Below are 23,254 nucleotides of genomic sequence, written 5' to 3' on the forward strand. Positions count from 1 at the left end.
TGAAGCTATATTAGAAACCAATAGAAACTATACCTCGCTGATCGATTATATACTAATTTAGTAGGATGTCTGCAATTGCTATTTAACCCAAATTTATAATGGAAAGAAAGAAAAAGATGTATACATAGTGTCTTTTATAAATGGCGCAGTATAACTGATACAAAGAACATTCTAAGTACATATTTGTAAATAAATGACAGAATTGATACTTTTATAAATAATTACTGTAAAAATAATCCAATTACTTAACAAATTTTAAATAATATTTTCAAACATAAAACAAAATTATTTCATCACTAAACGTGTGCTGAAAGGAAAACATAGATGATAGAGAGTCTGGAAAGATATATAATATTCCAACATTTTAATTGTTTTGACGAGTTACATTTTACGATACATTTGTGATCATTATATTTTCCCTTAAACGTAAAAAAGAGAGGATCTTCAATTAATAAAAAAGGACCCACTTCACTGCAGTTTTGCTCAGTCTTTACTTAGGCAAACTCCCATTTATATCAATGAGAATTATTAGAATTACAGGATTGGGCTCACAGCATTCTGTAGCAGCTAAAATAAAAGTACACTGATGAGTTACAACTTCAGGGGATTCTTTTTACAAAAAAAAGTATTTAATGATCTCAAAATTTAACCCCCCCCCCCCAATAAACCTTGATAAGGTCATTATATAATCGTACACTGTGATGCTTATAAAATGAAGATACAAAGAGATGCAGTTTGACTATCTTTACACTTACTGACAATAAAACATGGAAACATATGGAAGCCATCGGTTTTAATGCGTAACAATTTCGGTACATTGCAGTATATACATGCTTAATAGGTATCCCGAATGTTAAAATTATCAAAGCTTTTACTCTTAAGTGTATGCTGTTGCATTCATTATACTGGAAAGAAAACGCTTGCTGGTTACAGACTAGTGTTAATGAAACACTGCATTTCTGCCTTTTCACAAGAATTGCATTCCGTGCAGCAAATGTGTAGGAATAATTTATTGGACAGAAAAGTTCAGGAGATAAAATGCAGAAATGGACATCGTTTAAAACTGAGAACTATAGAGCAGTCAGGACATACATACACCTATATATATATCTATATATCTATACACAGAGATACACATAGACACATACACATACGTATGTATGCATATACATATGATTAGATAGTTTGCCATTTTCTGTATCCTCCCGGCCCCTAAAGTTATCTTTAAAAGTTCGATTTTATCTCTTTAGAAACGGTTTAAAGCTAACGGGCAGGGTGAGTTTGACAGAAAGGAGAACAAATCGCTGACAAAGAACCTTTAACGTTTCATCAGCGTTGTTAGGACGACAAGCAGGAATTTCTCAGATAATAACTCCCACTTCAAAGATTTCTCAGCTCAATAGAAATTGGACCATCCTTTTTATTCAATCACAAGGGCTGGCACTAAAGACGACTCAACTGTTTGAATTTTTTCGTCGTGTTTATTTTTCCCCTATTCACTAGGGTACTTGGATAAAATAAACAACAAGACAATTACTGGAACAGGACTTCTAACTTTCCCGGGACCATAACCCATCGGCCATGGCCTCAGCCATGCGGATGTCAAGTTCTTCATCCCTTCAAGCACTTTCCACTTTCCAAACCTGCCACTATCAGTGTCCCCTTGGTCTGGGGACTTCCTCCACAACAGCTTCTAGTCAGGCCTTTTCCCTATTTATTTTCCAGGGAATAATGATATGATCCAAAGGTTCTTATTTACCTTGCTAGATACACTTTACACCATTAGACTAAGAAAGCTCAAGTGTCCCTTTAATTCCCCATCCTAACTTCACTGTCTGGGGACTGGGGAAGGGTGGGGGAGGAGGACACACAATATATTTTTTTTTACACTGGAGACATTTTTGAATGGAAATGTTTGATCGTCTGGATTCTGAAAAAAAATATGTCAGCTGGTTAGAAATGCTCATGTTCTGAAGAGAGTTAGCACTAACTCAGATTATGTACATGCCCTTTCTTGGCAGTCCCTCCTTTTGGTATAATGACTTCAGTGCAAAACTACCACACCAAACCCCACCTTAGGGTGAAAGCAAACAAAAACAGTCTGTTAAAGTGTATTAGGCGGAGGAAGTATATTTCTGACGAAGAGCAGATTGACTGTATTAAGCTAGCATGAAACCAAAGGTCAGTGCAAATGTATCTTAATAGACTGTCTCAAATGGAGTGTGCCTCCTTTGAAGGCCGCTTGCTATTGCTCTCCTCATTACCATAGCGATCCTAACGTGGCATGTTGATGCACCATAAAACTCACACTTTCAACCCCAAAATCAGACCCTTTGAACAACCCGAGCTTGATTAGACCTTTCTCCTTTTCTTTTCCCCCTTAAAAACCATTTCCTTGCCTTTAGAAACTCGCCATCAAATCCCAAACGCATTCTCTGACCAAGGCAGAAAGCAGAAACAAAAGTGAGCTGACGCGACGGTTCAAGCGGGCCTTTTCTTCCTGACATTCTTATCCATTTTTATTATGATCTGGAACAAGTGCCCATTCGCGTGGGTTTTGTTTACCGGAAATTAAATGAAAATGATTTAGTTCGCGTCAAACAAAAATATATACTTGTATACACAAGAAAAAGGGCCTGTTAGACGTAAATATTATGTCCTTAATGAAAAGTCTGGACGGGCTCCAGACTTTGCCTTTCACTATTTAAGTATGACTTGCCTATTGCCATAGAAATCCTAACTTACCATGAAGATTCACCCTTGCGAAGAAATACTTCTTTGTGCGAGCTTTCTTTGATGTCTAAGGCATAAGATTCAGGCTTTCAGCTGCGTCTGTCTAGATTACCTTGAGAGCAACGGGGTAGACATCTGTAACAAGCAAATGAAAAATTAAAGGTGATTAGCCTTCACATCCAAACACTTATGTAAATAAAGAAATAAAGAAATAAACAGATCTCAAGACAAGATGGAAACACCCTCTCCTTTCGCAGATGGCTTCCATACCTTTTAATTTCCACGGTATACCTTTCATGGTTTGAATAGTCAGTTGGGAACAACCGTCTTATAGTTTATATTGTTGATAACTACAACAGTTTATTTTTTAATTTGACTAGCTAATTCATTAGGTATATCTGTATACATGTTTATGTATCGTGTTTCCATTGTTTGCAATGCTTGCTAAATTAACAAGCAGCATCCGAACGAAGTTGTGTAGGTTCAAATACGTAGAACTTAGTGGCTTTTGAAGAAAATAAAGATGCACCAGAAGGATGATGATTAGGTTGTTGATCTCTTTCACAACTGTCCTTTTTTTTTTTTTTTTTTCGTGGGGCCACGTAACACTAATCCGTTACCTGACTGAACAGCTTGTAGGGGATTTTGCGCAAAATTTGAAAAAGAATGACTAGATCAGCCACTCTGTCTGCATTTAGCACGCCATAGAAACCACTTTCGGGAAATCGTATTGTTTATTTGCCTACGCTATGTGGTATTTTTAAACAGAATGAATGAATGAATGAACTAAAATTTTACCTGTAGGCAGTTGCAAGTTACTCAGTGCCAAAAAAAACAAAACAAAACAAAAACAAAAAAAACAAAAAAAAACCAACCCAACTAAAAAACAGTATTATTTTTATCCCTAGGAGTGAATCATGTGGGTTCGGGGAGATTATAGTTTTAGGGTCTTAGATACGATGAACATTCTAAACCCATTTTATTTTGTTTTTACCAAATTTATTATTATTTTTACAAGACAAATGTTGTGCGCTGTAGACAAGACCAGCACTGATTTTACATGATTCATTCAGAGAAATTGACAACTCACAAGTCCTTTCGGATAGTCCCAGCTCCTATGGATTCAGCACAATGACGTCACCCATAACAGTTCACTCCCACCCCCCAGCGCAAGAACACGGATTTTCGTCCTCCCAAGAAATCACAAAACCCCACAATTCAACAGGAATGACACTTTCAAGGGGTGGGGAGAGAGGGAAATATGTTTATGTATTAAAAGTCATTACTAGTGTAAACTAAAATGGACAATTAATCATTAAGCCACCCTTGGGCCATTTTATTATTATTATAATTAGTGACAACTGGGAGGGGGAATATACTGCACCAGGAAAAAGGATTGAGATTCTTTACAGAGACGTCCGCTGAATTGGTTACTTAATCAAAGAATTTAATTGATCGATTTCATACAATTCGGTAACAAATAATAGTGTGTGTGTGTGTGCGCGCGCGCGTGTGTATATATATATATATACACACGAGAGAGAGAGAGAGAGAGAGAGAGAATAGTGGGCTAACAAAACTGACAGTAAACCTCTATCACAAGATACCATCGACAATAAAACCTGTACAGCTAGAAATCCGAATTAAAACACTTTGGTTCGTTAATACACAAGATGTTTAAAATCGATGAGTTTGTAAACATATTAGAACCAGACGACCAGAGGAGTGTGTATAAGGATGCAAAAAGCAATGTGGACGGACTGAAGTTGCCTTCGCGTGTGCTTGGTACCATAAATGCAGTTTGTAACAGAGACCTGTTTAATTTATTTTACAATGTATCTTCTCTGCAGAGGCCATGTGCCAGGGCAGCGCCTCTGTCTCTTTTTTTATTCCCCGTGTGTGGTGCTCACATTATCTATGATCCCCTCGCATAAGATTGTTCCCTCTATTGTGGCAGTCTTGGTACAGTGATTCTGCATCGCAAAGGTAGCAGAGTAACAAGAGGAGACCATTCGATGAGATCCAGACTGCAGACCGTGTGAGCTATCTGTTTATTGATTTATTTCTAATAATTGGGCCTGGGCTCACAGTTCGTGTAAGAAGCCTCTCCCGGGTTAGGTGACGGAGAGTTACTGGGAGGAGTTGGGATGCCACTGGCCCCCGAGCTCTGACACACGTACCATTCGCTCAGGTTAGCTGCAGTTTGCGACGATGCTACTGGCTCTGCGTGAGAACAGGAAGCAGGAGGGTCCCGGCCGGAGTCCGAGGAGGGAGACACCAGGGAAGGTGTGGAGGACTCGTAGCCTGAACTCGGAGGAGGGGATTTGCAGTGCACTTTCATGTGTTTCCTCAAGGAACTGGGGTGGGTGTAGGACTTGTCGCAGCCTCTCACTTTGCAGTTGTAGGGTTTGTCGCTGGTGTGCACGTGAGAGTGCTTCTTCCTGTCACTGCTGTTGGCAAATCGTCTGTCACAGCCTTCGAATTCACATTTGAATGGTTTTTCTCCTGAAAGAATGCAATTAACGAGTACATACATTAGTAAAATGGGTGGTAGTGTTGGGGGAGGAGAAAGGGGGTTCCTTAGGGTTTTAAAACATGAAATCCCTCAGCATGCCCCTGTGATTTAAACCTTCCAAATAGCCCCGCTACACTAATCTCCCATTTCATTGTACAGACAAATAAAGAGGTGTGCTTTAAAAAACGATCTGAGCAATATATGAGAATAGAATTTAGCATAGGTGCAAATATTTTTAAACCTGATTCTTACATTATTTTTCTAAGTTTCCATTCTCTCTCTCTCTCTCATACACACACACACACACACACACACACACACAATTTTCACCGAAACACCAATTCATAGTTGTCCTTTCCCCCTTAGTCTAAATTGTTTGTTAAAGTGGGATTTGTGCAAGCCACAAAGAAGTCGGGTAAGGTAGAGCCCAAGTGCAGTTGCAGGCTACATGTAAACAATGTGTGCTCTGTCTGCCACAATTCAGTGTTGTGCCCAGGAGTGGCCAGAAATTACATTAAGTTCATTTCTCACACTCCCAGAGGTGCACGTGGAAATTTTGCTCATGGCTTTGCTAAATCCCAGCAGCTACGATCATATTTTTATATTGACTACGATCATAGCTAGCGTTTATGAATATAGATTGATTTTTTTACTGCATGTTATCTTGCCAGGTTTAAAGAACAGAGCCGTCTTAAAAGCAGGCTGACTGTGAGAGCCAATATGACGTAGCTTCAATGCGAAAGTGACTAGGCCAGTGCCAGTTGCTGTTGTTAGGGTAAAACTCTTTCACCGTACAACCATATGCGGTAATGGAGGAAATTTAAACCAGGCTTAAATCTGATGGTAATATCAAAAACACCATATACGTGTTTAGAAATACAATCGTGTTGGCTGAGTACTGCGAGAGGTTAATCTAGGGTTTTCTATACTAAGTATAGTGTATGATATATGAGGCGTGCTTTCAAGGAAATGCACCAAAGACAGTTTCAGCATTAAATTATATTACTTCTCCATAAATTATTCTACCTGATAATACACAACTGCAAAACGTGTACGCAAAAGGAGCACGAACTTTCTATTACACGAGGTATGGGAATATTGGGGTTTTTTTTAAATAACAGAAAATTATATTAGCTTGCAAAAGAAGCCCCAAAATATAACTCTGAACTTATTTGGATTGGATGCTCAGACAAAGCCACTGTGCACACCATCTTGCCGTACTTGGTCAAGAGGACTTAGCAGGTATCAATATTTTTGGATGTTGTAATTACTAATTTATGAATGACGCAACCTTGATTATATTTCCTTTTTGACACAAAATCGTCCTTTAATACATTAAATATCAGTATTGTAAATATTTAATGCAATTGCACGTTATAAGAGTGGGCGGAGGAAAGCTCCATATTTAAAGTAAGTCTCTTTCAGTGACTTTAAAGCCAATAATCGAACACGATCTCTCACATACGGTAGCACTAACATTTGAATAGCAAACTAGCAAATATCTGGCATAATAATAAACAGGTTCTAAAAAACAAGATCACTGACGAAATGGTGCAACTCAGGTCCTGCGACAAAATATTTTTTCGCTCTACATATAAGTATATATTCGAACTACAGTTTTATGTAAGGAAACAGTTTGACCTTCAGCATCTTGAGCTGCGACAACAAATTAAGGATATTAGTGTAGTACAAGCAAGCAGTAAGTTAGGAGACCCCAGGGAAAGCCATCCTCATAAACATCGTGATTGTGCAAAGTGAGTTACATTCAGGTAAAATTGGGCTGCTTCCTCATTTCTCAAGTGTTGAAAAATGTTTAACTTCGCTTAACCTCTCTGATATAGTAATTAAATAGCCTTTTTCGTACAATCAGATATCAACTCAGAGATTGAAAAGGGCAACGTTTTCTCATCTGTCTGGTTTGCATTCTTTGAATGCCTCAATAACTAGCAGCAATGCGAATATTTTTTAAGTGCTCCCTTCTAAAGAGAAGGTTTTCCTATGTGTAAATATTTATACTTCAGGAAAAGAACATTTAAAACGTCCTGCATTTGCAAGGCTACATGTAAAAAGTTATAAAGGCTATAGAGAAGCCAAGAGTCTAAACCGCCATTTTAAAACCACACTTGTAGCTGTGCAAAACTGTTCAGTGACATTCAGCTTCTTGGAGATTTTGATATAATCCCCCAACTTTGAGAGTGGATTAAGGTATTTACAAAATCCTCACGGGGGAAGGGAGTAGCATAAAATTGTGAATAGCACCTCTATCAATTAAAAGTTAAAATGCATGTGTATCGCTGGGAATAGTTTCCAACCTCACACTTTTCACTATTGTTCCTAGACAGCTTAAAGGACAGGAACATGAATTCCTTCCTTCCCTACCTATTCGCTGTTGCTATAAATCAGATAATAAATATAATTTAATCGTGAAAATCCCCAAAACGCAAGAAATCCACCCGTTTCCCAGACTCAGGGAAATGCAGTCATTAATATTTGAGAAGGCAATTATTTTCCTGTTGAATTCAGAACTGTCTTCATGAATAATTTGTACAAAGTTCTATTACGATTTCAGAAACATTTTGTTTTTGACAACTTCTGGGTGTTTAATAGAAACGACGCAACCGTAAAGGCCCTGCAGGATTTTTCAGAATGCAGCAATTAGTCATTGGGCAAGTTAAAGTGAAAAGTATGTACGCACGAAATTATGTTTAATAAATCCAAACCTACGATTCCTGTTATACTCTCAACCTGCTTCCCTGATGTAGGTCAATTTCCCTAAGAATTTAACCATTTTCTGCTTCACAGACTTCAAACAGTGAGGCCGTTAAAGAGCAGTAAAAGTTTGTTTACTTAAGAAAAACACTGTAATTAAGGGATGAGCGATCCTATTTAATGGTTCTACCTGTTCTGAACTAACAAGAAGATGGCTTAAGGTATTATTTATATTATGTGGGGTCTTTTTTTACTTAAAAATAAATTATCGAAAGACTATTAGACTAATAAAACGTTAGACTATATATTTAAAACGAGCTGTGGAAAAATACTATCTTAATAGCGATGGCTACTGTAAAATTACTGCGCTATATTTAGAATACATTGATACAAAATTAGTATATTTCTCACGCATATTGTACCTTGTTGAGCTGTAGCACAAAAAATGCAACTGCACCAGGGTCAAGGCAAACACCGACCGTGGGGGAGGGGGAGTTTTATGAACTGGAGGGCGAAAAAAATCGTTTGGCTGTAAACAGATCTTACAATAGGATTATGTAGTTTCCCTAGCAGTGCATAAGGCTGTACAGGAGGGGGTGGAAGGTGAAAAACCCTATACTGGAACAGATTTAATTTTCCGAAAAGGGCTTATTTCTTATCTTCTTCTTCAGAAAAAAGCCAGCGCCAGAGACTACAAACACCGGCTGCTAAACTAATTAATACAACTTCACAGGCTGCTTCTGTAAGTGTGAAAACTTTCTACGTGCAATTTCATTAATTATAGATGCCTTTCTGGCCGGAAGAGTTCAAACATCGCTTTGCAAAATCTTCCATCGAGTTACTTTCTTTTCTGTGAACTAGGACTAACAGATGTTTCTGACACATGTCCTAATTTCACTTAGCAGTTTTGCGAATGACATTTCAAAATGTACAGGCCGAAACAATACTATTTTTCCTCCCTAGAATAAAAACTTTCAGCTCCCCACATTTGCAAATGCACAGAGACCTTAGATGGTAATGTTCATTAAAAATGTCACTGTTATTCAGCTCAAACATTAAAAAACTCCATCTGACCAAAACAAAACTGTTGAACGAAAAGGTTGCAGCTGTGTTATTCTCACAATGTTAGAGGCAGCAGCATCTCAGCGACATCAGTCAAAACTGACTAGACAAGCTGTAATTTCTATTGTTCACTTTTAATTTGTGAGCTTGCACAATGATTTCATTTTCTCCAACTACTTTAAACTGCCAGAGGAAAAAAATTCCCAGCCTGTGTGAATAGACGTGTAGTATTCATATCTCTCAGTATTTATAAAGATATAGATGCACAAACATTATATCAGTCTATTTAAGCTTTAGAATTTCTATACATAAATTCTGAGATTTATTCATTTTGCAAATGGAGAAAAAAGCAAACAAATCTAAGAATGTAATTAAAATAATTATTTGGTGTGCATTCATTCTCCATAACGATACACTACTTAAAGAGGACGCTGAACAAAATAAAGAAATTAAGGATAGCTTTCAATACTGACCTGTGTGAGTTCTTTTGTGTATTTTGAGATTTTCTGATCTAGCAAACACTTTCCCACAGCCTGGGAAAGGGCAGGGGAAGGGTTTTTCACCTGTGTGGACTCTGATGTGATTTACAAGTTTATATTTGGCTTTGAAAGGTTTCCCCTCTCTTGGACACTCTTCCCAGAAACATATGTGATTGGACTGCTCGGGTCCTCCAACATGCTCCACTGTGACATGAGTCACCAGCTCGTGCATTGTGGTGAAAGTTTTCGAGCATAATTTTTTGGGAGTCTGGTCCAACTCAATCCATTTACAGATGAGTTCCTGTTTGATGGGCTGCCTCATGTAACGAAAGAAAGCACCAGGGCCGTGGTGTGGAGCCAGATTCACGTTCAGATTCATGCCACCGTAGCTATGAAGCGAGGAAGCAGCAAAAGGATCGGTCCTGGAGGCTGGTACTTGAGTGAAATGTTCAGACCTGGCGTACATTTCTCCAGGTAACCCCAGTCTTATCTGTCCGTTTAGATGGCCACCTGGAGTTGCATGGGGAGGCTGCTCATGGAGTCCAGAGAACAGAGGATGATTCCCAGCTTCTGAGTGGTGGTGACCATGGTGTCCGGGGTAGCTACCTGTTGTTGAGACAAACATTCCGTGGTGAGAACTTGTAGCAGTGTGTTGCTCAGTTAGCCCTGGCATGACTGGAGCTGTCAGATCTCTGCGTATTAAGAAGTCCCTACCTGCTGAAATAGCCTGGGCTGTGCGAGACACTGGGTAAGGGACTGCTGTTGACTGCGCCGGGCCAAACGTTCCTGTTTGACTAGAGACCACCTCAGCTTGGCCTGCCATATGATGATGGTGGTGGTGGTGGTGGTACTGATGGTGAGGATGAGGATGAGGGGCAGGGCTGAGTTTAAGGGCCGCAGGGTGGTGAGGATGATGATGATGATGGTGGTGGTGGTGGTGCCCCATGTGTTCAGGCCGGAATGGACTCGGCCCTAGGCGGGATTCCGCGGCGTACTCCCCAGGGTGCGTGGGAGCCACTGAGTGGGGATGCCCGGCGAAGCCCGGGAAGCCTGTCATGCTCTGAGGGGGGTGGAGATGATGATGGTGGTGATGAGCCCCTGCCAAGTGTACTAATCTCAGCGCCGTGTTCCGTTTGGAGAGTGCAGCAGGGTCCATCACTGGGCTCCCCAAAGCATCCATGCTCATTAGCTTCTAATTCTAAAAAGTCACCTGACAGCGGGGAGGAGAGAGACAGAGACAGAGAGAGGCGAAACTTTTTTCCCCCAAAGTTTTTTTTTTTGGGGGGGGGGGAGAGGAGGAGAGGGGCTGGGGCTGGTTTGGTTTTTGTTTTTGTTTTTTTGTTTTCCTGTTCCCTCCCCCCCTTTTAATGCCTACGTGGAATCCTATACGCTTGAGAGGCAGCAGCAGGACGCTGGGAGGCTGCTGAATAGAAATTCATGGACACGGCGCCAGCCCAGAGAGCGAAACAATCACCGCGCGCTCTCATTGGCCACAGCCTGCTCGCTGACGTCAGCGATGACAGGCCCGGCTTCAGACTGAAAAGCTTTATCAGAGTGCATGTGTGTGGAGGGGGCAGGGGGTGGACGGAGCTACGCAGGCGCTAACCGGGGGGCGCCCCCTTCTCCGCTAAAAGCCTCCCTCCCCCCATGTGCCTCGCTAGCGAGCAATGCCCGGCGCTGGCTCCCCGCATTTTGGTTTCTAGCTGCTTTTCACAGAGAGCGCAGGGCAGGGCCGGCCGCCGCGGCAACCTCCTGGTCCTGGTCCTGGCCCTGGCCCAGCCCCGGCTCCTCGCTGGCGCTTAGCGGCAATGAGCGGCGGTAGCCGAAGGAGGAGCCAGTCCAAGGGAAAGCAGCTCCAGCCGCGCTGCCGATCGTGCTCGAGGTGCCCGCTCGCTGGTTCCTCCTCCCCGCGCTCTGCCCTTCGCCCCGGGGAGGCCGATCGGCAGCCGGAAGCCTCGGCACTTCGAAACCCGTCTGCTTCCTTGGCTAGCTCCGCCGCTCGCCCGGACCTAGCCTCCCCCCGCCGCCAAGCAGCCTCCCCCGCGCCCGCGCTCTCCCCCGAGCCCCTCCAGAGCCACCAGCCGGCACGTAGCGGCAAACCGCGGCTGCCTTCGGAACAAGTTGCCTGGTTGGCCGCTCGCGCGCCCGTTGCTTTGTTAAGTCTCAGGGTGACTTAAAGTGCAGCTCGCAACTCTTCGCAGCAACAAAGATGGGCTGGGGCTTCCCGTAAGTTCCGTGATCCAGCCACACAAAACGCCCGGGGAAACGGGGCGGGGGGAGGCAGGAGGGGAGACAGGTCCTGAGCCTGCACCATCTACCCTCCCTCCCTCCCTCCCCCACGCCAGGTCACTATCTCAAGTTTTGAATAAAGAGCGCGGTTGCACTTTTGTCTCGGTTTGTGAAATCCTACTGAAGTATCCATCTCCTGCCTGAAGGTCATTCCCGAAGGAAGAAGGGAAGCAGGGGGCTCCTTCAGTCTCCCTTGGGTAGCGTCCTTTGTGGGAGCAAGTTTTTATTGATGAAACTTAATGCTCAGATTCAGCTCTGATGCTTCGTTAGGATTCCCCCCCTCCCCATCATTTTGACTCCTGTTTATTTATAGCACACACAAATCTTTCCCATGTACGAGCATTTCAAGGGCCTTTTCTCAAACTGAAAGGAGGACAATGCGAGGGGACGAGCTCTGCATACAGAACACATCATGGGAAGCAGAGCTGGGCAACTCTTTACATTTCTGACACTTGTTGACAGCACAGATAACTGGTCTTTCTACTTGAGAAATAGTAGTTAAGCGACACTAGAGTCTTACTTCCTAAGATTACACAATTTGGCTAGTTCTGGGAGTATTATATCTTTATACCAAATCTTAGAAAGGATTCTTGGAGGAATCCCACGCCACATATTTAAATGTCAACAGTTATTTTGTTAATGGCTGCTGGAGTAATATGATAAATCATTACATTAAGAATGAAACCGAGTATTTAACCCAGAAAAGGGAATAATATCCCTCTCTCTTTCTCTCTCTCTCTCTCTCTTTCCACTTACAGAATTGTACAATCTAACCACCATCTTTCGATTTTAAGAAAAGTCCTTAAATACATATAAAGTACTCTCTCCTATTTTTATACTCCTTAGAAGAAAGAAAATATATTGGCTGTAGGATTTACATTGTTAATGATGAAAGTATAGTCTAGAGTTTCTGGCTTTATGCACTGAGGCCTTATAGATTTAGTAAAGCTTAGAGCTTCAGCACAGGAGAAAGCCTCTATTTATTTTTTTTTAAGAAGAGTATTGTGAGTTAAAAAAAAAAATCCTGGAGAAAGACAGTGGAAACAGTGCGTCAGTTTTGGGAAAGAAAAAGATAACAATAAATATCTTTCTATAAGGTCATCACAAAATTCAATAGTCATAAATAGTATTCGCTCAATAACAGAAATACTTTTTAAAAATAAAACAACAAATGAATATATATTTTCACATTGTTACAATTTTTATTTATTGACTTCCTATTAACTTGTCTATGGACACTTTATAATATTCACTCTACATCTGGAATTAGAAACCCCCAATGCAATTTAATAAGTTAAGACGCATAATTTTGCATTTCCATAAAAGTTTAACAATTGCTAACTACGTCTGTAAACGATCATCTTTATGTTAAGTAGTAAACCAAGATAACGGTTGGCATGTTAATACCTAAACCGCGCTATTCTCATAACACAGGCAACTCGCCAATGACTTGTAATCATAAGTTTAAAGTGTAGGACATACGTAATTATATATGGGACATTTTTATTACTGCTTTGCATAGCGAGCGTTGGCTACGGTTACATATTTTTGGAATGAGCCTGGATTTGACTCTGTTTTATGTAACACAAAGCTAATATTTAGCTAGATCGTTGTGTTTACATTATTGTGTACATATTTTTGACTTGAGATGATGAAAAATGACACATGATACAATTAGTTATCCATCCTTACATAACATGTTTACTCAGGCATTTTAAATCACACACCAGCAGTTAGCGCCACAACATCTTAACTTTCAAGTCTATTTGCACTAAGTAATGCATTTGACATTCCTATTCCTGCCCATCTCAATAGGAGTGCACAGAAGAGATAAACGTTAGGAATTATTAATCTGCTACTTACAAATATACTGAGAGTGTGACTTCCAAATATAGCTGTTTCCTCATACCTCCTTAAAACACTTCATCTCTACATACTTGTTATCCATCAATTCTGACACTTCTCAGTCAAGGGAGAAAACATCTGGAACAGTTTATCAATTAAAAATGTTATCACCAGTTTGCCTAGGCTATTTTAAAATATTGTGATGGTTTCCTGTCAAACACTATTGGCTCTGTTCGGCCCTTACTTAAATCCTGAAGTCTTTTTTTTCTTCTTCATGGATCGAATGAAAAAAAGTGCCACTCGGTGTCTCTCTCATTATATTAGGTGAAGTTAGTATTTTCACTCCTATAATTTGTTGTGTACCTTGGGAGTTCTACTAGTGTGTGTGTGGAGGAGAAGGGGGGGGGGGGGAGCCGCGCACATGACTAAGGGAAGGCGGAGAGATTAGGAAAGAGGAGGAGGACCTGGCCAAAATTGGCAAAGTTACACATCTCTTGCAGAATGTTTTGAAAACGTGAGTGCTTGTTAATGCAGGCCTTTGGCAGTTTGACCTCGTCTGACCACCACTCACTCAACTGATTACTTAGATCTCGTTAATCCCGTCTGCAATATGAGCCATGTTTTACCAGATAATCCATACTGTATGGGCTATGCCTTAAATATATGAAGCCTCCTATATCCCCTTGCCACATTAGGTTTGCAGGGCTACTCTACCAATTTAGATTTTGAAACCAACATGGCAATTGCAGGGGAATTCCTCTTCTCTACAAATACTGAAGTTCACGGACTTGGTAACTCTAAACCCTTTACAAGGAGTCTGCAAGGATAACAATAATTGCACAATACTTTTTTATATCCTGAAACGGAGATATCACAAGAAGGCGTGGGGAACCCAAACATCAGACAGTGTTATTGGAGGGTTGTTGTTGTTACAGGGGACTGGCATGTGAAGAACTCCATTGTTCTTCTTGTCCCATCACCCGAGGGCCAATGCCACAAAGGGTGTCCAAGAGATAACATTTGGAGCTTTAGAAGTGGCAACACCAGGAATCAGCACTTGTAGACTGATTAATCAGTTTCCCCATCTATTTCCTATACATCTAAGCGGTTACTGTGTATTAGCCCCTGGTGAATACTTCCTAGTTATGTTAGAATGCTCTGTAAAGGGTACATGTTGAAATAAGGTGTTCACGGATTCTTTCCCTAATAAAATCAGAGAATCAACATTTGATTGCATTACAGTAATTAAATGAATAAACTGTGAAACCAGGCTAGCAGGTCAGGAGAAACCAAAAGCTGGGGTGCTGGAACAATTTTTATAGTGGGGGTGGTGCTGAGAGCCATTGAACGAATGGATAAACCCTGTATATAATGGAAACCATTTCAAGCCAGGGCACGTTCCGGCAGCACCCCCCCAGCACCCCTAGTTCCAGCACATATGCCAAAAGCTTCCCCTACCACAGAGTAGACAGTAGGAGTGATACATGATTAACACAAATAAGAGCCTGAATCAATAAACTGGAGCACAGTTTGGGGAAAAGACATCTATACTACATATCGAGTATAGTATATTGGGAATCAGCTGCAAAAGTTGAACAAAACACTATTTTTTTCTTCTATAGTTGTACAAATATAAAAATAATTTCACACACATAAAAAGTGAATGTGTGTAGTATTTTGTGTGTTTCTCCCATCTGTGCCTGTCCCTCGACACCTTTAGCAAAATCAGATATGGTGACGATTTGAAAGCCTAATTATCCCCAAAACTTTAGTTTACTGAATTTGTCTCTCAGGGTTTAGTTTAGCTTCCATTTTTCGTGCAATCAAGAGAATGAACAAAAACCCCTCATCCTTTCCTACACACTAAATTGCTACAATCTAACTGCTGTAGCTATATAGGAGCTAAAATGTACTGTACAGTAGTTTGACTAAAAACAGGAATCGATGCAACAATATACATTATTTGTGGTCAGATCTTCTTAATAGTAATAGATTTACAGCTCCACTCTATTTTAGTTTTATTTCAGTATAAATATATACTCATATTTTCTAGTAAATCTAGCGTTATTCATGATCAATGCCAAACACTCTTCTTGATGTGCATGTCAGCTTTGCCACATAAAAAGAGTGGACATTTGTAATATACTCTCTACCTTGGGGCCAAATTCTGCTCTCACATACACTAGTGCCAACCGCGTTGGCTTTCTACTGTCCTCTTCAATGGCGTTTGTATGGCCGTATCTGAGCAGATTCTGTCCTTTAGTTTTTTGTTAGGTCACCAAAATTTCTCTAGACAATCCACTGTTGAGGTACCTGAAACTTTTCAGTTAGTTCTATGGAATATATCTTACTGTCTGTTAAATAGCAACCTTTCTGAAATGGGTACTATTAGCTAAAACTTCTATTTATCGTCATTAATTGTTTAACTTGCGATTTTAAACCTCAGGCTTTATCTGTGAAAAATAAGGATTAATCGCGATTTGAAAATCCTAATTGTAATATTTACTATGGAAATGGAAAGGTCAAGAACAACTAGCAGAATTCACCGAAGAGTTATGTTAACCTATTCCTTGATTATTAATATCGGATTTAGGGCTACAAATTTCATAAGTATACTGAGTCTTAAGACGGAGATGAAATAATCATTAAAACTTAGAGCTGATGCAAGGGATACACATAACTGCAGCAAAATAATATTTGGATACACTGTCAAAATGCATATCAAGAGGTATTGTTTAGAGAGAAGTTGCTAAGGGAAATTTTCAAAGGGGAAAGAGAACATTTCATGGAATTCGAATATATTTCTCTTTTGTTACTAGTTCATTTTTCTTTTCTTTTAGTCCGATCAATTTGCTTCAGGATGTTCTAGAGTGTATGGAAAATCCAGAAGCCAAAGGGGTAAGTGAAGGCACTTTGGTTGTATGTGTGTGTGTTCCCCACATTTTAGAAACTAGAGGTACCCAAGATAAACCAAATCATATGCTTAGTTTAAATAGAATATATCATTCAATACCTCAAGATTAAGGTATTCCTGTCAGATAAGATGTCAGTCACTAACTCCTTAAAGCTTGGTAGCCACCACATTGTGAAAGCCTGCTATCCCTGGTAAAGATGATACATATCATGTAAACCCCATCAACAAGATCAAAGTCTTCTGCTTTAATAGGATCCAATACATGTCAAACCTCATTCCAATCAAATCGTCCGTAAATGAATTCAAGATGAATATGTCACAGAATAATGTGACAGTGCAATCACATAGGGTCAGGGGGTGTTGTTTCAATGAGAGAGTCGTCAAATATTAATTCTAGAACCTCCAAATGAATAGGCATTGAGCAGGATTAGGCAGCTGCTGGTGGGGCGTTGTGTCACTGATTTGTGTTTATGCTAGTACGTTAAACACTAAGCTGAAAAAAATATTGTCTCCCTTGAACTGAAAAAAGGCATATTTTAACTTACTTGACTTTTCCAGGATGTTTCTGTAAAGTCGTTTTCTTTTCCTCATTACCAGAGAAGTCTTGTGTCTCATTTCCTGACTTTGTCCCTGTTCGGGAAGAGGGGAGAAAAGTTTCGAGTAAAAACATGTATATATGTTATAAAATGGCTGTCTGGGGTATATGATTCGAGAATCATGTAAAAAGACACTTTTAAAAAGAAACGGGCATCTAAGTCTCATGGAACTCAGTTTTTCTTTGACCCTTCAAATATTGCAGAGGCAAAAATGGAGGCTTCCCCAAAATGCTCGCACATGTTTTACAGAGCAATGAGGTTTCTATGGTTGATTTTTAAAAATCTATGAAAGGACATCTTTTCAACTCTGCTTTGATCTGGCATTCACCTTCTGGCAGTGCATTTTTAAGGCGAGTTACTACCAACTTGGATATATTCTGTACTTTTCACTTCTGAAAATTTCGTCCTGTTTGCAAGACTCCTGCCCAAGTTGTTGTCTCCGTTTTTAATTGTATCAATATAGATTAATATTACAAAGTTGATACTTTTCACTGTATATCATTTCGACTCCTCTCTGTGTAAAACTGTCACTGCTCATAACTTTTACACAACTTTGTACCTCTTTAATCTAGCAGTGAGAAGTACGAATAATACGGAATGCTTACTTGATTTTCGGTGTAATATTTGAATCAGGATTTTTAACGTTTAAATGCAAGTTTGAATTTTTGAAGTGTTGAGTTTATGATGTTATAAACGAAGTAGGAATCGGAAATCACTTCGATCACATGAACTTTCCTTTAGTATTCCAGGATGGAAATATAAAAAAAGCAACGCTAAGACCAATAACGGATCTCATTAATTACAGTTGCTCATGAGGCTATAATGGATATTCTCAATCTTTTAAAAAATAATGTTACTTCCTCTTCAGCATTGTTACCACTGGGATGAAAATTAGTGTGGGAATAAAGAGAACCATAAAACCTATTCAGGAGTTTTAACATAAAACTTCCAAACTTTCACACATGATTATTAAAATAGATCAATAAAGGCTGCTCTTTTACCGGGCGGACTTTTAAACCTTGTTCTTTACTGGTAAGGACATAGAATTGGAAATGTTGGAATAGTTTAATAGTCAAATAGCCAGGGGAAAAAGAGTTTAACTTGTTGAAACCTGACCAAAATAATGAAGTGTTGTATTTAGTATTTGAATGGTCTCCATGTGACATTTTGTTTGAAACTAAATATTAGTTAAAAAAACCCTGGCTTCTAATCTTTCGCGCCTTTCTCACGTGAGTAGTCCCTCTGGCTGAGTAAAGAGAGCAAGATTGTCCCATTATTTATGATGAATAACACTAACCTTTTTATAACTATTGATTCAAATATATTCTTCCTAGTTAACAGTCATCAACAGGACATAATTTAAGATTAACTGTTAATCGTGCCTATTCTATTAGGTGCTCACCCCTATGCCTTTTCTGCTTACAAAATTTTAACAATATTTACGTTCTTCTCTTAGGCTGTTAATTTACTGAATAGCAATTGGTGCTTATATCTATAGTGAAATGTGTGTCTGTGTGTGTTATTTGACCTCTAGAAAACTTTGACTTCTGATACGGGTCAAAGGTGCTGACCGAACACTTCCATACTAAAACTAGTTAGTCTGTAAGCAAATATTGTTTGAAACATGGCTGTGATTCAGCGGGCTACTACAACAGCAGTTTTATCAAAACTAGCACGAGGCTCAGCGGCCCACAGCAAACACATCTCTGGAATACCAGGCAAAATTTAAATGTCCTTTTATGAGTTATTACAGTCTTAATACACACACCTCAAATAATATCAGATGCAAAGACATGTCTTTTCATCCCCATTTACCATCCATGGAAACCTTTACTTACCTCACCTGTTCAAGGAAATGGGATGAAGATTTAATGTTTGCCTTCAAGATTTGAACGGATCTTGTTCTTTTTAAGTAAGTTAATATGCATGATTCAGGATAGCAGCAAGCCTAAACTGTTCAAATAGAATCTCCCAAGGAGAGATTCTCCTCCGGGGTTTGGCCGTGAGCATATTTCATGGGTATTCAAGCTATTCTGGAAAACAAGGGGTGTATAGAACAGTCAGGGTGGATAATTAAAAATAAAAGATGGAATTAAAGCAGGGGGGCGGGCGATCAGATATGATTAATCATTAGAATGAGAGGAAAGAGAAGAAACAGCAAACATTTGTCTATTTGTCCTGCCCCAGGTTAGACACTGAAACCACGCATTGTGCTGGATGCTCTGGGTCTGGCACATGTTGTCGGTCGCAGGTCAGAGGTCAAACTCTAGGGTATTTCCAAAGTCGGCGACTTCAAGAGCTTTAGCCTTCACTTACGCAAACTGATTAACTACATTTCCAACTGTAGGCAAGAAAATTAACGCCTAACGTCTATCGCGGTTTGGAGGCATTGTCAGACCTCAAGGGGGACTTGTTTTACAGCTGAATGCGAGGGGAGTCTGATTGCAGGAACCACCTCTCTGCAAACTTGCCAGTTTCCTTTAATTCACGAAACCCCAAACGTTTCTCATCAATCAGTTACCAAACCACTCGCCTTACGCGCGTGTGGGTAACACAGGGAATCTGCAGGCGTTTCTTTTGATTTGAGTTGATTTGGAAGAGAAATGTTACTAGAAGGTTGCACTTTGGCCGTGCAAGCAAAACAAACAGGTCAGTCAGCGAAGAACAGGGATGGGAGCCCTTCCCAAGGAAGGCTCTCAATTAGGGGTTTCTATTGTCAAAGCTCGGAAGTCTAGTAGCTTGTCCACTAGACCTTTTCCAGGAGACAGTTAACCCTTTCACTGCTCAGATAGGAAAGAAACTGCGAAAGAAAAGCAGCACCATAGCAATGAATGAATGCTCAACGGACAAACCCAGGAGGAGAATCTGACTTCCTCTTGCCGTACCTCCCTCCTGCAAATACTTTCCTTTTTACTGCAGCCCCAGGCAAGGCTGAGCTGCTCTGTGGGAAAGGAGCAAATCCCCCCCTCTGCCATCCATCCAGGGCTTACAATCGGGCAGCCCCCGAGTGCATCCGCCTGGAAATGTGCAGTCCCAGCCCTTCCAAGCAGCGAGCGTTCTGCTGTTTGTGGCTGTCCGGCAGCCACTGTCCTTAGCAAGCAGCCTTCTCCCTGGGGCTGGTCTATCTATCCCTCTCCCCCAGGCTCGGTCTCCTGCTCCTCAGCAGTGGGTGCAGAGAATCTCCTTTCCCTCCTGTCCCAGTGAGGGGGGAGAAACCCCTTCGCCATCCCTGTTGGGGAGGGGGGAAGGAGGGCAGGCGGGAGAAGCTACTTTCTCTTGTCCCGTTGGGTGCGCAGAACCCTTCCCCTCGCTGCCTCCTCGGAAGTGGGGTTTCTGTGGGGTTGGAGAGTCACCTTCTTTCTGTCCGAGCTGAGGCAGAGAAGCCCCTTCCTCCTCTCCCATAGGTGCGAAAAATCCCCTTTCCCTGGTGCCTCTGGATCCCAGCTTACGGGGAGAAGAAGCCCCTTTGTACTGTGCAGAGAAGTCCCCTATCCAGCCCTGTGAGGGGGAAGAAGCCTCTTGCCCTTAGCCCAGTGGTAAGTGGGTATCAAGCCCCCTTCCCAGTCCCAGTAGGTACCAGGCTATTTTCCTTGCCGAGGTATGCCAAGCCTTTTCCCACGTGGGTGAGTAGATGCCAAGCCACTTCCTCAGTGGGTGAATGGGCGCCAGTCCCTTTTCTGAGTGGGTGCCAAACCACTTCCCATGCGAGCTAGAGGTTGCCAAGCCCCTGTTGGTGAGTGGGTGTCCAACCCGTTCCCTTGTGGGTGAGTGGGTGCCAAGAACTTTCCTTGCCCGCCCGTGCCTCCCCCCGAATTCACTTACCCCACTCCACCTGTTGAAGAGATTCCCTCATTTCTGCTCATCATTTCTGGGCTGACAAAAAGGGGTGGGGGGTGGAAAAGAGAGACAACAAAACAGCACCTCTTTGGCGGTTCCAGCGAGGCGGTCATCCTTCATTTCTTCTTTTCTTGCTTTCTGGAAGCAGTTAGGGAATGTATGATGAAACAGAAATGAGCCGTCAGGAGGATATTTTAATGGCTTATATGTCACGTTGGTGCATGCGGCTTTGAACTGGAGCAGCTTTCGTTTCCTGCAGAGAGCGCGCCGCAAATCCCACTTGATAACTTCTACAACCCACAACTTTTTTTTTTTTTTTAACATTCACTCTTACTCTGTATATTTAGACACGGTTCCTAAAAATATCCCCTTGTCAGCCTTCCCGTTATATTTTATACGGACTTGAGATTATTTGGTTTTCTTTGCAATTTGGAGGTAGTCTAAAGAATGGTTGATTGCTCTCCTAGTGTCACTGCCTTGTAGATTTCACATTATGGACTAAGCATACCAGAGAACCTTGTAGTGTATGCTGGTATTTTTAGCAGAAAACATATATGGTAATATAACATACATCTAAAGATGTAAGAACACAAACACACACAAACACACATAGTTGGTTTAGACCTGTTGCTATAAGTCATCGTAAATGTAATTTCTTCACATTTATTTCACAAAATAAGGGCAAAAACGCAGCTCCAGCTAATAAAAGGAATTATTCAGACGTGCTAGATCCAAAAGTAATTACCGGATAAAAGTGCACTGAAAATAATCTTAATTGACTGAATCCATGCAAACTACATATACACCTAATGTTCAGCGATGGATTTAGCACTGCATTTCAAATTGTTGTTGTTTTTTTTAAAAAAAAAACTTGTCATTTTTTATTACTTTAAATGTGCAGCCCTGATAATGACAATGAGAAATATGCAAGCGATATCTATTTTTATCGGTTTCACCAGTACCTGCGGTGGTGATTGCTTCCTAACGCCTTTATATTTTCAGTTGAAGAGTTAGAAGTTTCTTTGTTCAGGAATAAGAGTTTGAGGAGCTCAGATTTAGCTCCGAATAAGCCAAATGAAGTACTGAACAAAGGGTAAATTGAAGGATTCCGACTCTCAGCTAGCTTTTTGTGTTTTCGTTACTAGAAATAATTAGATCTAATGAATATGTAGGCGACTGAGTAAATAAATAATCTGCCATTTTTAAATATATATATGTTCTCCGTAAAATGAAATCTGACATTTTATGCCCGAGCATCGTTTAAAATAATGTACAAATGTTGCTTAGCTTAATTGATTGAGTCACAAAGATTTTCTGCTTTTAAGTACCATACTTATACCTTTCAACAATCATTTTAATATATAGTCAATGACTCTTTGTAGCAAGAACAAAAAGGAACTATTCGCAGTTTTTCAATAGACTTTGAGCTGGGGAAAGACAGGTTAATCGAGGGTTGCATCTAGAAAACAACCAAGTGTTGTATGTTTGCACTGAATCCAAATGTCTGCATTTTTCTAACTAAATCAAAGGGAGTGTTATTTCTTTTTCTGCTCACTCATCTGAAGGTAAGTAAATTTTCTCTGGCGATCAAAAGCCTGGTCAGCAACAAAGACACCGCCTGCTTTTTCCACCGTCCTGGTGTGGCAAGTTGAGGAATTTCAATAACTGTGACAAGGGTGACTGATTTGTGAACTAGAAAAGGTTTGAATGTCAGAAAATTTACATTGCTCCTATCTATCGAGGATTTTAAATAAATTAAAAAAAAAAAAGTCTCCGGGAGCTTCATGCAGCACAGAAGAAACAATGTAGCTTTGGGAAATTTACAGTTTTACCTGAATGAAAGAGACCCCGCGGGGAAAAAAAGGAAAGAATAACAAATAAGGGGGGGGGGGGGAAACAACAATAAAAAGTAGAAAGTTAAGAGTTCTCACCCACCTGCGTTCTGATGGGTGCAGAAAACAAGAGTTATTTCAGAAAACTGATGGGCTGTTACCCAGAGAAATCACGCCTGTTGTTTAAAAATAAAATCGAATGCAATCAGCACAAACTCTGGAGGGCTTCAATTACAAACAAGGAGAAAGCACAACTTCAAAAGAAACAAGTCACAAAAGGTCTTCCCTTTTCAAACCCTAAAAAGTTGTGCAGTGTTGTTAAAAAAATCAGGAAATCATTGTGATCATCATTAGTATTATTATGGAGAAGAGAGGGGGGAAAGCAATAACAAGAAGAATAATCAAGGCTAAGATTATTTTAGCAGCCATACAAAAAGATACGT

The 23,254-nt window shown here is 40.6% G+C and overlaps 1 protein-coding gene across 8 annotated transcripts; it reads right to left on the reverse strand.

Moving 5' to 3' along the window:
• Positions 1–347: 347 nt before the first annotated feature.
• ZIC4 (Zic family member 4) lies at positions 348–23,253 on the reverse strand. Of its 8 annotated transcripts, XM_034781773.1 has the most exons (6): positions 22,915–23,253; positions 21,064–21,117; positions 17,092–17,176; positions 9,493–10,104; positions 4,914–5,238; positions 348–2,868 (listed from the first exon to the last, which is right to left on the reverse strand). In XM_034781773.1, coding segments are annotated over exons 2-6 (1,059 nt in total). In that variant the 5' UTR covers positions 21,100–21,117; positions 22,915–23,253; the 3' UTR covers positions 348–2,867. The 8 variants fall into 8 exon arrangements, with proteins under 8 accessions (XP_034637664.1, XP_034637663.1, XP_034637665.1 ...); XM_034781772.1 differs by lacking the exon at positions 22,915–23,253 and having other exon boundaries at positions 21,064–21,700; XM_034781774.1 differs by lacking the exons at positions 21,064–21,117; positions 22,915–23,253 and adding an exon at positions 20,965–21,047.
• Position 23,254: the final 1 nt, after the last annotated feature.

This window comes from Trachemys scripta, chromosome 9, assembly GCF_013100865.1.
Source record: "Trachemys scripta elegans isolate TJP31775 chromosome 9, CAS_Tse_1.0, whole genome shotgun sequence".
Classification (NCBI taxonomy): Eukaryota; Metazoa; Chordata; order Testudines; family Emydidae; genus Trachemys; species Trachemys scripta.